Genomic DNA, 11310 nt, shown 5'->3' on the forward strand with positions numbered 1-11310 from the left:
TGTGTTTGCAGAAAGCGTTTTGGGCTTTTGATCATATCCTGCACAGCCTCACAGACACTGACAAGAAAGCTCAGGGACCCTGGCCGGTTTGGCTCAAGGGATAGACCGTCGACCTGGTTCCAGGTTCGATTCTGGCCAAGGGCACATGCCTGGGTTGCAGGCTCTATCCCCAGTGCTGGAGGCAGCCGATCAATGATTCTCTCTCATCATTGATGTTTCTATCTCTCTCTCCCTTTCCCTTCCTCTCTGAAATAAAAATATATTCTAAAAAAAACAATACCTTTTAAAAAAAGAAAGCTTGGGGAGTGGAGGCAGGTCGGCTGCTGGGAGTGGGAGTAGGGAGCAGCAAGGGGGACGAGCCCTAACCTGAGGGACTGAGGGTCCAGGAGACAAACCTAGAGAACCACAGGCTAAATTCTGCCGTGCATGGATGGCTGTGGGCTCCGTGTGCTGGGGGAGAGGCGGGCAGTGATGTTGGCTGAAACTCATTAACCCTACACCCAGTTTATGGACCAATATAGTGATTTATTGCTTCAGTAGCACGTTCAAAGGGAGGGGGGGAAATTGACAAAAATAGTGGCTCATCTGGGAATTGTCCTTCACCTCGGGTCTCACCTGTCTGGAGCCCAGGCTCAAAGCTGTGGCTCCGCCTCCTTCCCTGCCAGCCCCTGGGCCCGGTGAGAGGCTCACTGGGTCTGCGGGGGCTTTGGAGAGCGCCCTTCCACTGTCTCCCTGCTCCGCTGCCCCGTTGGGGCGATGAGGCTGGTGCTCTCCAGCTGCCTGGAGACCTGCCCTTGCACCATCTCCTCCTGGGGCTTTGACTCTGGCGTCACCTCAGGCTGTGCCTCCTCCTGGGGCTCCTGGTGGGAGATAGACTTCTTGTCGGAGCTGGGCTCGGTCGTCCGCGAGGCCTCAGGAGTCCGCGAGGCCTCAGGGGTCCGCGAGGCCTCAGGGGTCCGAGAGGCCTCAGGGGTACCTCAGGAGTCCGCGAGGCCTCAGGGGTCCGAGAGGCCTCAGGGGTCCGCGAGGCCTCGGGGGTCCGAGAGTGCCCGGTGGTCTGCGAGGGCTCAGGGGTCCGAGAGTGCTGGGTAGTCATCGAGGCCTCAGGGGTCCGAGAGGGCTCCGGGACCTGCGGGGGCTCAGTGCCCAGGAGGCCTGCCCCCTCCTTGCTGAGGGCTCGGGGCTTGGGCTGCACCCAGACATGGCTGAGGATCTCCTCGATGTGCAGCCGCCGGTTGACGTCGGGCTGCAGCATGCGGTAGATGAGGTCCTTGCACTCGTTCGTCAGGTGCTTGGAGCGCGGGAAGTTGATGCGGTGCTCCTTCTGGATGCGCAGCATCTTCTTGATGTTGGAGTCGTCGTAGGGCATGGAGCCACAGACCATGATGTAGAGGATCACGCCCAGGCTCCAGATGTCGTAGACCTTGGGGTGGTAGGGGATGCCCTGCAGGACCTCGGGGGCCGCGTAGGCCGCCGACCCGCAGAAGGTCTTGCTCAGGATCAGCAGGCCGCTCTCATCCCGCAGGCAGCGCTTGGAGAAGCCGAAGTCGGACAGCTTGATGTTGAAGTCCTTGTCGAGGAGCAGGTTCTCGCACTTGAGGTCTCGGTGGACGATGTCCAGGTCGTGGCAGTACTTGATGGCCAAGGAGAGCTGGTGGAACTTCTTGCGAGCATCGTCTTCGCGCAGGGCTCCCCGGCTTTTGATGAAGTCGAGGAGGTCGCCCTGGACCCCGAGCTCCATGATGATGTAGACCTTGCCCTCTGACGTCTCAAAGATCTCGTAGGTCTTGACGATGGAGCGGTGGTTGAGCATGATCAGAATCTCAATCTCTCGGGGAAGGAACTTCTCCAAGAAGTCTGTGGGGGCTCTCTTGCGGTCAATGATCTTGACCGCCACGTTGAACTTCAGGCGCTCGGAATACGCGGATTTGACTTTGGCGTATGAGCCCTCTCCCAAATTTATCCCCAGGATGTAGCCTCGTCGCTTGAGGACGGCGGCATCATCCATGGTGCCAGGAGCACCCCGTGCCTCTGAAGCTGCCCTCCGCCCCTGTGAGACATGGGCCAGCGGTGTCCCCGTCTACTGGAGAGTCCTCTGGGCTGGCCGGGCGGCTGTCCCTGCCTCCTGGAGGCCCCAGCTCTGGGGTAGAACGTTCAGCATTGTCCGGTGACTTCAGTGGGTGAAGTCATAAAGGAAGGGTGCCCTGGGGGGCGAGGCTCCGGCTTGAGCCACTGGGACTCAGAACCCAGAAGGCGGACCAGTGGGCTGGAGCCCACGGGAGTGGGGGTGGGGGGACAGGCGGCCTGCAGAGAGTGGTCTCACAGTTGGGGGGGCGGGGGGGGCGCTATGGGGACACATGGTCTGTCCACGCCCAGAGCCGTGGTCGGCAAACTGCAGCTCTTTGGCCCCTTGAGTGTGGCTCTTCCTAAGCCTTAGGAGTACCCTAATTAAGTTAATGATAATGTACCTACCTATATAGTTTAAGTTTAAAAAATTTGGCTCTGTTGACTAATGAGTTTGCCGACCACTGGCCCAGAGGCAGGACTGCTTGTTGAGACGGGCCGGTGGTTGTGGTAGTCGGGGTCCCAGCAGGAGACAGGAACACTCTGGTTGAGGCCACCTGAGGGTCTCCTAGGGGCATCAGCACGAAGGCGGAGCAGGGCGTAGGAAACCCAAATGGCAAGGACATTTCTGGAAGAGAGGGTGACCTTGACAAAGGCAGGGCTGTAGGCGGAGGCCACAGTGACCCCCGCAGGCAAGGAGCTGGGGGTGAACATCCCTGATCATTTCTCCCTTCTTCAGTCTTGGGAGCCCTCGCTGTGTCCACACAGGTGGCCTGCGGGCCCTGCAGCGGGCGGAGCAGGGTGGCAGTGGGTCAGGAAGGGCAGACTTCAGGCCCAGGTCACTGCCTTTAGGAAGTCAGGGCCCTGCCTCTCCTGGCCAGTTTGGCTGGACTCTTCACCTGCTATGCTTCTGTGACGGACCCTGCAAGGGGAACGCTGGCAGGGACTTGGTGCTGTGTGTTCCTCCTGGGGCCTGCACACCCCCAGCCGTGGCTGGGTCCCACGCCAAGTGCCAGCAGCTCCTGGGACGCTGAGGATGGTGCCGGTGGAGGGGCCAGCCTTGGACAGGCGCCCTCTGCTGTGAGCCCTTTTGTCTAGCACCTGCTCGGGCCATGCCCTGAACCCCAGCAGCTCTGGCCTAGCCTTTGGTTTCACCTTGGCCATATCCAGGCAGCGGGCAGTGTGCACCAGACAGCGCAGGCACCACCCCTCGGTCCTCACTGGGAGGCCAAGGCAGACAGCGGCACCTTCTGCTCAAATTCGCTTCTCCGGGCTCATCCAGCCGGAACTGGCAGGTTGCGAGTGGACACCAGGCCTTCAGCCCACCAGACAGGGAGGGGTGCCCTGTGTCCTTGCCTTGATGTGAGGGCTGTTGGGTGCAATCAGGGGTGGGCAGGACGGAAAGAGTGGCCAGCAGGGTCCCACTCTGCCTTCCTTCCAGGGGACTCCTCTCCGGTCTGAGTGAAGACGTTGGACACGCTGGCCTCTGAGAGTGGCCACCAGGAGACACTGGTTTGTCCGTGAGTCTCGTGTTCCTTCGGTTCTGGGGGTGAGGCTCTGGCTGTCCTCCCGGGCAGAGAGCTAGTGTGCCCTTCCGTGGTCAGCGCTTTGGCCCCTGCGGGCAGGGCGCCCAGCTCACCCGCATCGCCTGTGGGGTGGGAGCCGGTGAGCAGTGCTGGTGCTGAAGCCGATGTGACTCACCAGCTGATTCTCGCTGCGGCCTCTGGGCTTCCTCCCAGGAGGGCAACCCTGAGCCTGGCGGGACCCCCTTGTCAGCCTCGGCCTGGGGACTGCTGCGTCCCTGCCCAGCGCATGACACTTGCCGTCCTCGCTCCCCAGTGTCTCAGCCCGGCAGTCCCTGGACTAGAAGAGTCTTCCCTTCAGGGCGTGAGGCTGGCTCCTCCTGGAGCTCAGGTGAGTGTCCCGGGAAGGCTAGCACGGGAGGCTGTGGGCGGACAGCTGCCTGGAGTCGGGGCCCTGGAGTGAGTCTGCCAGGCATTTGCTTGCCTTTGGTTTGGGATTCGACCTGCATCCTTTCCCGGGAGCCTCTAGGTCAGGAGTGGGAGGGAGCCCAGGCGGTTTAAGGCTGCTCTGCCGTGTGCTTTCGTCGCTGAGTTTTCCCAGCAGTTTCTTGTTTTTACAGATGAAGTGGATGCTGGCGGCTGGGTGCCCAGGGAGGTGCCGCCCTCACTGCTCCTCTGCAGGGAGTCGGGTTCCTGGTTCTTGGCTGGTCTTGGGTGGCTCCAGGCCTGGCTTCTGACTGGCATTCTCTGACCCAGGTTTTGGCACTGTGTCTCCGTCTGCTTCCCTCTGGCATCTGAGTGGGAAATGGGTGTTTAATAAACAGGTTCCTAATGAGTGGTCGAGTCCAGCCCGTTTCTCTGCTTTCCAAAGTGCGTGGCACGAAGAGGAAGACGCCTCCTTGAAGGCGCTGGGCCGGGTTGAAGTGCCTCCCTGCCCGCACATGCGCCTCTGCAAACGGGTGGGAGGGGACTGTTCTCGGGACATTGACCTGAGATCCTGGGGTGGGTCCTGCCTCTGTATGGGGCGGGGAAGGCACCTGCAGCGTCGGTTCCATTTGACAAGTGCTGGCTGCAGCCACTGCTGTGCACACAGGTTGGCCCGAGCCCACATGGGAGTGAGGGCCGGGCTGACGGAGCTGGTTTCACATTCACTTGGCTAGTGAGGGTGAATGGGAGGGCACCTGCAGGTCGGTCAGCCACACCGAGGCCCAGAGGAGGGGCCTCCTGACCAACGGGGAGAGAGAGGTGGCCTCAGACCAGCTGGAGCCAGGCCTGCAGGTGCAAAGGGCCAGGCTGTGCTGCCAGCTTGGCACCTCCAGGGGAAAGCATCTTGGAAGTGGTCCAGAGGACAGGAGTGTGGAACAGTGCGGAATCTCGGAGGGAAGGCGGGGGAGGGAGGTGATCAACCAAAGAATTTGTATGCATATATGCATAACCTTTGGAAACAGACAATAGGGTGGCGAAGTGCATGCAGATATGCATAACCCAGGGACGCAGACAGTAGGGTAGTGGGGGTCGGGTGGGAGGCTAATGAGGGGGAAAGGGGGACGTAGGTAGTGTTTTAAACAATAAAGAATTATTAACCCTGACTGGCTTGGCTCAGTGGATAGTGTCGGCCTGCAGACTGAAGGGTCCCGGGTTCGATTCCGGTCAGGGGCACGTGCCCAGGTTGTGGGCTCGATCCCCAGTGGGTGGCGTGCAGAAGGCAGCCGATCAGTGATTCTCATCATTGATGTTTCTTTCTCCCTTCCTCTCTGAAATCAATAAAAATATGTTTTTTAAAAAAAGAAAGTGGTCCAGAGGAGACAGGAGAGGAGCCCTGCTGCCCCCACTCCTGCTGGTTCTACCTGCCCTGCCCCAGCTGCCAGGCCCTGCAGGGAAGCTGAGGGTCAGGCACCACCTGTCTGCCCAGGACAAGCCTGAGGCGAACCCGCCGGCCCACAGGTCAGGCCGGGCCCAGGAAGGGAAGGCCTTGGGTGTTCTGTCACTCCCCTCGGAAATGAGAGTGGGTGGGGCTCCCTCCCCGAAGCTGAAGCTGTCGGGGTGGAGGGCTCGGTGAGGCTCAGTCCAGAGCCGAGGCCTGGAAGCTGTGTCCCTGACCTGAAAATGTTGCCAAGTTGAGGTTTCATTGTTCCTGACGTTCCATGGGGACAGCCTGTCGTCCCTTCTGAGTGTTAATACAGACCCGGGATGCTGACCCCGGGGTTTGGGAAATGAAACTGCCACAGGCCCGCCCAGAACTCCCCAGGTTCTTCCCGGCCTCGAGTTGGAAAGGCCTTCAAAAACACCAGCCCGCGGGGCGCCCCAGGGTGGAGCCACAGGCGCTGCTGGGAGCTCACCTGGTTTACCCGGCACTGGGATAAGCACTTTTCAACTTGATTAAATTTGTATTTGTTTTCAGGTACTTGAGGGGGTGGGAACTTGGCACATGGGCAGGTGATTCCGGCCCCGCTCGCCCTACGGCAGGTCCCAGGCAAAGCGGGTCTTGTCCTTCACACCCTGGCGTCCCCACACCAAGGACTGTTGCTGTCTGGGCCCTGCCCCAAAGGCCAGGGCACGGTGTTTCCCACTGTCACCACGGGGCCCTGTGCCCACCCTGCACCCACCAGGCCAGGTCAGAGCTGACAGCCACGTGGGGTGGGGTGACAGGAATCTTCCCTCTGGGCTGCAGGGGACTCCCTGGGGCGGGACTGGGACCTGGGCGGCCCCTGTTGGGTGAGGGGCTGCTGGGTGAGGGCGGGTGGAGATGGGGTGGGCTTCCTCCGGGGCCAGGAGGAACCTCCCGCCAGCCGGCCCGCACGTTAGGGGCCCGCCCAGGAAGCAGGGGTCAGAGCCCCTCAGGGAGGGAGGCAGCCCCTCCCGGGCCAGAACCCACTTCCTACTTCACCACACGGGGAGGTGGCGGGGAGAACTGTGGGCAGAGGCCGGGCCTGCTCCCTCCGCCCTGCGCCCTGCGCGGGAAGTTGGCGACCGGGCCTGGGCTCTGGGTGCTCCCGGCAGGATGGAGGACGAGGAAGGCTCTGAGTGCGGCAAAGCGGACTTTGTGCTTCTGGACCAGGTCACCATGGAAGACTTCATGGAGAACCTGAAGCTCAGGTGGGCCCAGGCGGCTCCCTGCTCCCCGGTCCCTCCGGGAGCTGGGGTGGGGGGGGGTGGTGGTGGAAGGGGGTGAGGGACACACAGCCACCCAGGCCCCCATCTGGGCCTGGGTCACTGCAGGGGGGCCTGGCAGCCCGGCAGGACTGACCCCTCAGGGCCAGGTGGCTGGCCAGTGCTGGCACCAACTCCCCAGGCCCCTGCCTCCCACACAAGCCATGATTTCCTGCCCAGCACCCAAACCAGCTCCCAGATGGGTGGGCACCACATCCCCCGGGTGGGGCCTGGCTGAGCCCTGGGTGCTCTGAGGGAGTGGGCAGCTGAATGAGTCTTGGGGGGAGTGTGGGGTGCTGCAGGGCACAACTGGGAGCGTGACCTGGGGCCCAGTTTCCAAAGGAGGAGGGCAGAGGGCAGGGAGGAGCGGGATCAGGTGGTGACGGGGCGGGCGGAAGGCAGGCGGCCCCTGGCAGGTTGTGGGGTCGGGGGACAGTGAGCTCTTTCGATGGCACTGAGCCGGGCATGACGGCAGCTCATTCACACGAACCGGCTCATGGGACAGCCTCCCCGGCCCCGGCCCCGTCCCCACCCAGATGCTAAGCCCGGCCACTCAGCCACTCGGGGCACAAGAGAAAGCGTCCGCGAGGGTGCTGGGTGCCGGGAGAGGGTGCAGCCAGGGAACCCCCGCAGTCAGAGGCGAGGCGGCTGAGGAAGAGGAACCCCGATGGGTGCAGGGGAAAGGCAGCTCCCACACACCCCGGGGAGCAGGCACCCTGCTGGTGGCCGGTTCCCCAAGGGCAGGGGTGAGAGGTCAGGATGTGCTGGGGGCTCCCTCCCTGCACCCCTCCCAGGCCCTGCCATCTGGGTGGGGCTGGGCGGGGCTCCTTTCTGCCACTGGGTCCCCGCCCAGGCCCCAGACCAACAGGAAACAGCGGAGGCCCCTCCCTCTGCCTCAGCCCATCTCCTTCCTACCTGCTGGCCCAGGGTGGCTCTGGGCAAGTCCAGTCCCTTCCTAAAATGGGGGCCACTCCTCCTGTGCCATCAGGGCCCATGGAGAGCAGTGGGGTGGGCTCCGGGGGACAGGGCCACCGCCCTCCCTTCTCCCAGGTGGGCAGGGCCCGGGAGCTGGGTTGCTGGGCCTCGCCTGAGGGCTGAGGAGCAGCCCTGCCCCCACCAGGTTCCAGAAGGGCCGCATCTACACCTACATCGGCGAGGTGCTGGTGTCCGTCAACCCCTACCAGGAGCTGCCCCTCTACGGGCCCGAGGCCATCGCCAGGTACCAGGGCCGTGAGCTGTACGAGCGGCCGCCCCACCTGTACGCCGTGGCCAACGCCGCCTACCGGGCGATGAAGCGCAGGGCCAGGGACACCTGCATCGTGATCTCAGGTACCCGCCGGCCCGCAGCTTCGCTTTGGTGGTGGGAGGACACCAGAGGAGAGGGGGGCCAGGCCGCAGGCGCCCATTCTGCCTGTCCGTCTGTCCGTCTGTCCGCAGGGGAGAGCGGGGCGGGGAAGACGGAGGCCAGCAAGCACATCATGCAGTACATCGCGGCCGTCACCAACCCCAGCCAGAGGGCCGAGGTGGAGAGGTGAGGCGGGCTGGGCAGGGACGGGAGAGCGGAGACACCCCTGAGTCCCGGGCAAGGGGAGGTGAGACCCAGCACAGGGGCACCTGCCACGGGGGGGAGAAGGTGGCCTGCCCGGGGGCCCAGCCAGGTACCGGTGAGGCTGGGAGCTGGAAAGCAGGGCTTGCTCCCCAGCCTGGCAGGAGCGGTTTCCTGTGGGGGAACCTGCTCTTCCTGTGACGTGGAGTGACGTGGGGCTGGTGGGGAAGATGCCGCTGAGCACCCGTGGCCAGCGGGAGGTGATCTGGCCTGGCACGGGGCCGGCGGGGCCCTCCAGAGTCTCAGGAGGAAGCGCCGCCCTCAGCCTGCAAGGGAAGCGCGGGCGGGTCTCAGCCCGGGACACCGTAGGATGAACAGGGTCCCCGGCTCGAGGTCTCTGCGATGCAGCCCCACCCTGCACCCCGTTCAGGGTCAAGGACGTGCTGCTCAAGTCCACCTGCGTGCTGGAGGCCTTCGGGAACGCCCGCACCAACCGCAACCACAACTCCAGCCGCTTCGGCAAGTACATGGACATCAACTTCGACTTCAAGGGAGACCCCGTCGGGGGGCACATCCACAGCTACTTGCTGGAGAAGGTGGGTTGGCCCTGGCCAGTTTGGCTCAGTAGGTAGAGCATGGGCCCTTGGACTGAAGGGTCCCTGGTTCGATTCCAGTCAAGGGCACATACCTCGGTTGCAGGCTCTATCCCCCGGCTTGGTCTAGGCATGTGCAGGACGCAGCCAATCAATATGAGTGGATGTGTCTCTCTCACATCGATGTTTCTCTCTCTGTGTCTCTTCCCTTCCCTTCCACTCTTTCTAAAAATCAGCGGAAAAGTATCCTCAGGTGAGGACTAACAAAAATACATAAATATTAATTAGCCTGTATGTTTAAAAACAAAGAAAAGAAAAAAAAGAAAAGAAAAGAAAAAAGGTGGGTTATGCCCTAGCCATTTTGGCTCAGTAGATAAAGTGTCAGCTATGGACTGAAGGGTCCCAGGTTCGATTCTGGTTGAGGGCACATACCTCGGTTGCAGGCTCCTCCATGGTCTGGGCCCTGGTCAGGGCGTGTGTAGGAGGCAACCAATTGATGTTTCTCTCTGTCTTTCCCTCCCTCTTCCACTCTCTCTAAAAATCAATGGAAAAATATCCTTGCGTGAGGCTTAAAATCCTAATATATAAAAAGCCAGGGGCCATCACGACCAAAACAACCAGATGGACGACCAAACAGCAGGCTGCGTGGGGTGACCAGCCCAGCAGGGGGGGCAGTTGGGGGCAACCAGGCCATGGTGGGGGGCAGTTAGGGGTGACCAGGCCGACAGAGGGGGGCAGTTGGGTGTGACCAGACTGGCAGGGGGGCAGTAAGGGGCAACCAGGCCAGCAGGGGGTCGGGGGGAGGCAGTTAGGAGTGACCAGGCCAGCAGGGGGGGCAGTTAGGGTCGATCAGGCAGGCAGGCAGGCAGGCAGGTGAGCGGTTAGGAGCCAGCACTCCCGGATTGTGAGAGGGAGTCGAACATCCCCCAAGGGATCTCGGATTGGAGAGCATTCAGGCTGGGCTGAGGGGGCCCCCCCATGTATGAATTTCGTGCACTGGGCCTCTAGTAAATAAATAAAAAAAGACGTTGAGAGAATTAAGGAGCCGAACTTACCCTTAAAAAAAAAAGAAAGAAAAGAAAAGGTGTTGCCCAGGCCTCCCTCGAGGCCCACGGCCCTGGGGCAGGGACTTACCTTCTTTGATGTCCCAGATGCACAGGGTGGGGCTCCCTCTGTGGCCAGGCCAGCCCCGCTGCTCCCTGCACTGCCTTGGGGCTCTGGGGCCTGTCCCCTGGGGGTCCCTGTCCACCCAGACACGGGCCCAGCTTCCCCTCTCTCCTCAGTCTCGGGTCCTCAAGCAGCACGTGGGTGAGAGGAACTTCCACGTCTTCTATCAGGTGAGCCAGGCAGGCAGGTGGGCAGGCAGGGCAGCCCCTTCCCGCCCCCTCTCGCCCTCTCTCTCTCTGGGGGGGTGGGTTGCCCCGGACACAGCACGCCTGCCTCTGCCCCTGAGGTGCCTTCTGCCTGGACCTGGGAGGTGTCCACAGTGCGTCTGAGCCTGAAGGGGCTCTCCCTGCGCCAGGGCCGTGTCCACGCCGCCACGAGCTCCCCTGGCTGGCGGGGTCACCGGGGCTGAAGGGACCTCTGTGCTGTCCCAGGGCCTGACCCCAGGGTGTGTCCCGCAGGTGCTGCGAGGCTGTGAGGACGCAGAGCTGCAGGACCTGCACCTGCAGAGAAACCCCACCCTGTACAGCTTCACCCGCCAGGGCGCGGGGCTCAGTGTGAGTGGGCACCCGGCGCTCGGGTGCTGGCCGTTGGGGCACCTGCAGGGCCTGGGGGCAGGATGCAGTGGGTGAGCCTGCGCTGGGGTGCTGAGCCCCCTCTCCCCCAGGCCTCGGAGAGCGAGGAGAGGAGCCACCACTGGGCGGTGATGGAGGCCATGCAGGTGATCGGCTTCAGCGCTGAGGAGATGGGGTCTGTGCGCCGGATCCTGGCTGCCATCCTGCACCTGGTGAGCCTGCTGCCTGGGCTGGGCACCTCCACCTGCTGTCCTGTCGTCGCACCGCCCGGGGGGCGGGGGGGAGACTGGCCTCTGACAGTGCAGCCACGGAGCTGCCCCTCCTCCCAGCTGCTTGGGCTGTGGGCTCCCTCGAGACACCCCGAGCCATGGGCCCCGTGTGCCCAGGATGCAGCCCGCAAGCTGCCTGGTCCGTGTCTGGTGGACGAGCCCACACAGCAGGCAAGGGCGTCCCCACCAGGAAGCCGAGCACCGTGTGGCTGGCAGGGAGCCTCTGGCTGCTGGGGGCCCCTCATCTCGGGCTGAGTCCCTGCCATCCCTTGCTCCTCCCCGGCCTGGGCCGTGCAGCCTGACTCTTCCCGGTTTCCCCATCACCAGGGAAATATCGAGTTTGTGGAGATGGAGGAGGGGCACCTGGCTGTGGCCGAGGAGGTGCTGGTGGACCACGTGGCCGAGCTGACGGCCACCCCCCGCGTG

The 11310-nt window shown here is 62.9% G+C and overlaps 2 protein-coding genes and 1 long non-coding RNA gene across 6 annotated transcripts in view; 2 read left to right on the plus strand and 1 right to left on the minus strand.

Moving 5' to 3' along the window:
• Positions 1–258: 258 nt before the first annotated feature.
• On the minus strand, positions 259–1674 carry LOC102245981 (testis-specific serine/threonine-protein kinase 1-like). The gene is made up of 3 exons (XM_014530534.1): positions 1669–1674; positions 977–1633; positions 259–911 (listed from the first exon to the last, which is right to left on the minus strand). Exons 1-3 carry the CDS (start codon positions 1672–1674, stop codon positions 687–689), a joined length of 888 nt encoding a protein of 295 aa, XP_014386020.1. The 3' UTR covers positions 259–686.
• Positions 1675–1692: 18 nt separating this feature from the next.
• Positions 1693–4422, plus strand: LOC102246300. 4 transcript variants are annotated; one of them, XR_001359930.1, is made up of 4 exons: positions 1693–1780; positions 3506–3584; positions 3904–3978; positions 4208–4422. It is a non-coding gene; the product is annotated as an uncharacterized LOC102246300 (long non-coding RNA). The 4 variants fall into 4 exon arrangements; XR_001359931.1 differs by lacking the exon at positions 1693–1780 and adding an exon at positions 1973–2052; XR_001359932.1 differs by lacking the exon at positions 1693–1780 and adding an exon at positions 2059–2176.
• A 934-nt stretch (positions 4423–5356) lies between these two features.
• Positions 5357–11310, plus strand: part of MYO1G (myosin IG) — a gene marked incomplete at its 3' end in the record, with an annotated part of 18279 nt that continues 12325 nt past the window's right edge. The window contains exons 1-8 of the mRNA XM_014530535.1: positions 5357–6683; positions 7858–8066; positions 8175–8268; positions 8714–8879; positions 10160–10213; positions 10502–10597; positions 10708–10827; positions 11212–11303. Of these exons, the coding sequence (XP_014386021.1) occupies positions 6334–6683; positions 7858–8066; positions 8175–8268; positions 8714–8879; positions 10160–10213; positions 10502–10597; positions 10708–10827; positions 11212–11303 (1181 nt within the window). The remainder of the gene's footprint in view (positions 6684–7857; positions 8067–8174; positions 8269–8713; positions 8880–10159; positions 10214–10501; positions 10598–10707; positions 10828–11211; positions 11304–11310) is intronic.

The sequence above is a fragment of the Myotis brandtii genome, unplaced genomic scaffold (assembly GCF_000412655.1).
Source record: "Myotis brandtii unplaced genomic scaffold, ASM41265v1 scaffold743, whole genome shotgun sequence".
In the NCBI taxonomy this organism is placed as follows: Eukaryota; Metazoa; Chordata; class Mammalia; order Chiroptera; family Vespertilionidae; genus Myotis; species Myotis brandtii.

What these genes read in the sequence shown, in the direction of transcription:
- LOC102245981 (XM_014530534.1), bottom strand. An exon ending in AGGCCTCGCGGACTCCTGAG is followed by an intron (nt 912 to 976) that starts GTACCCCTGAGG and finishes CGGACTCCTGAG; the next exon opens with GCCTCGCGGACGACCGAGCC.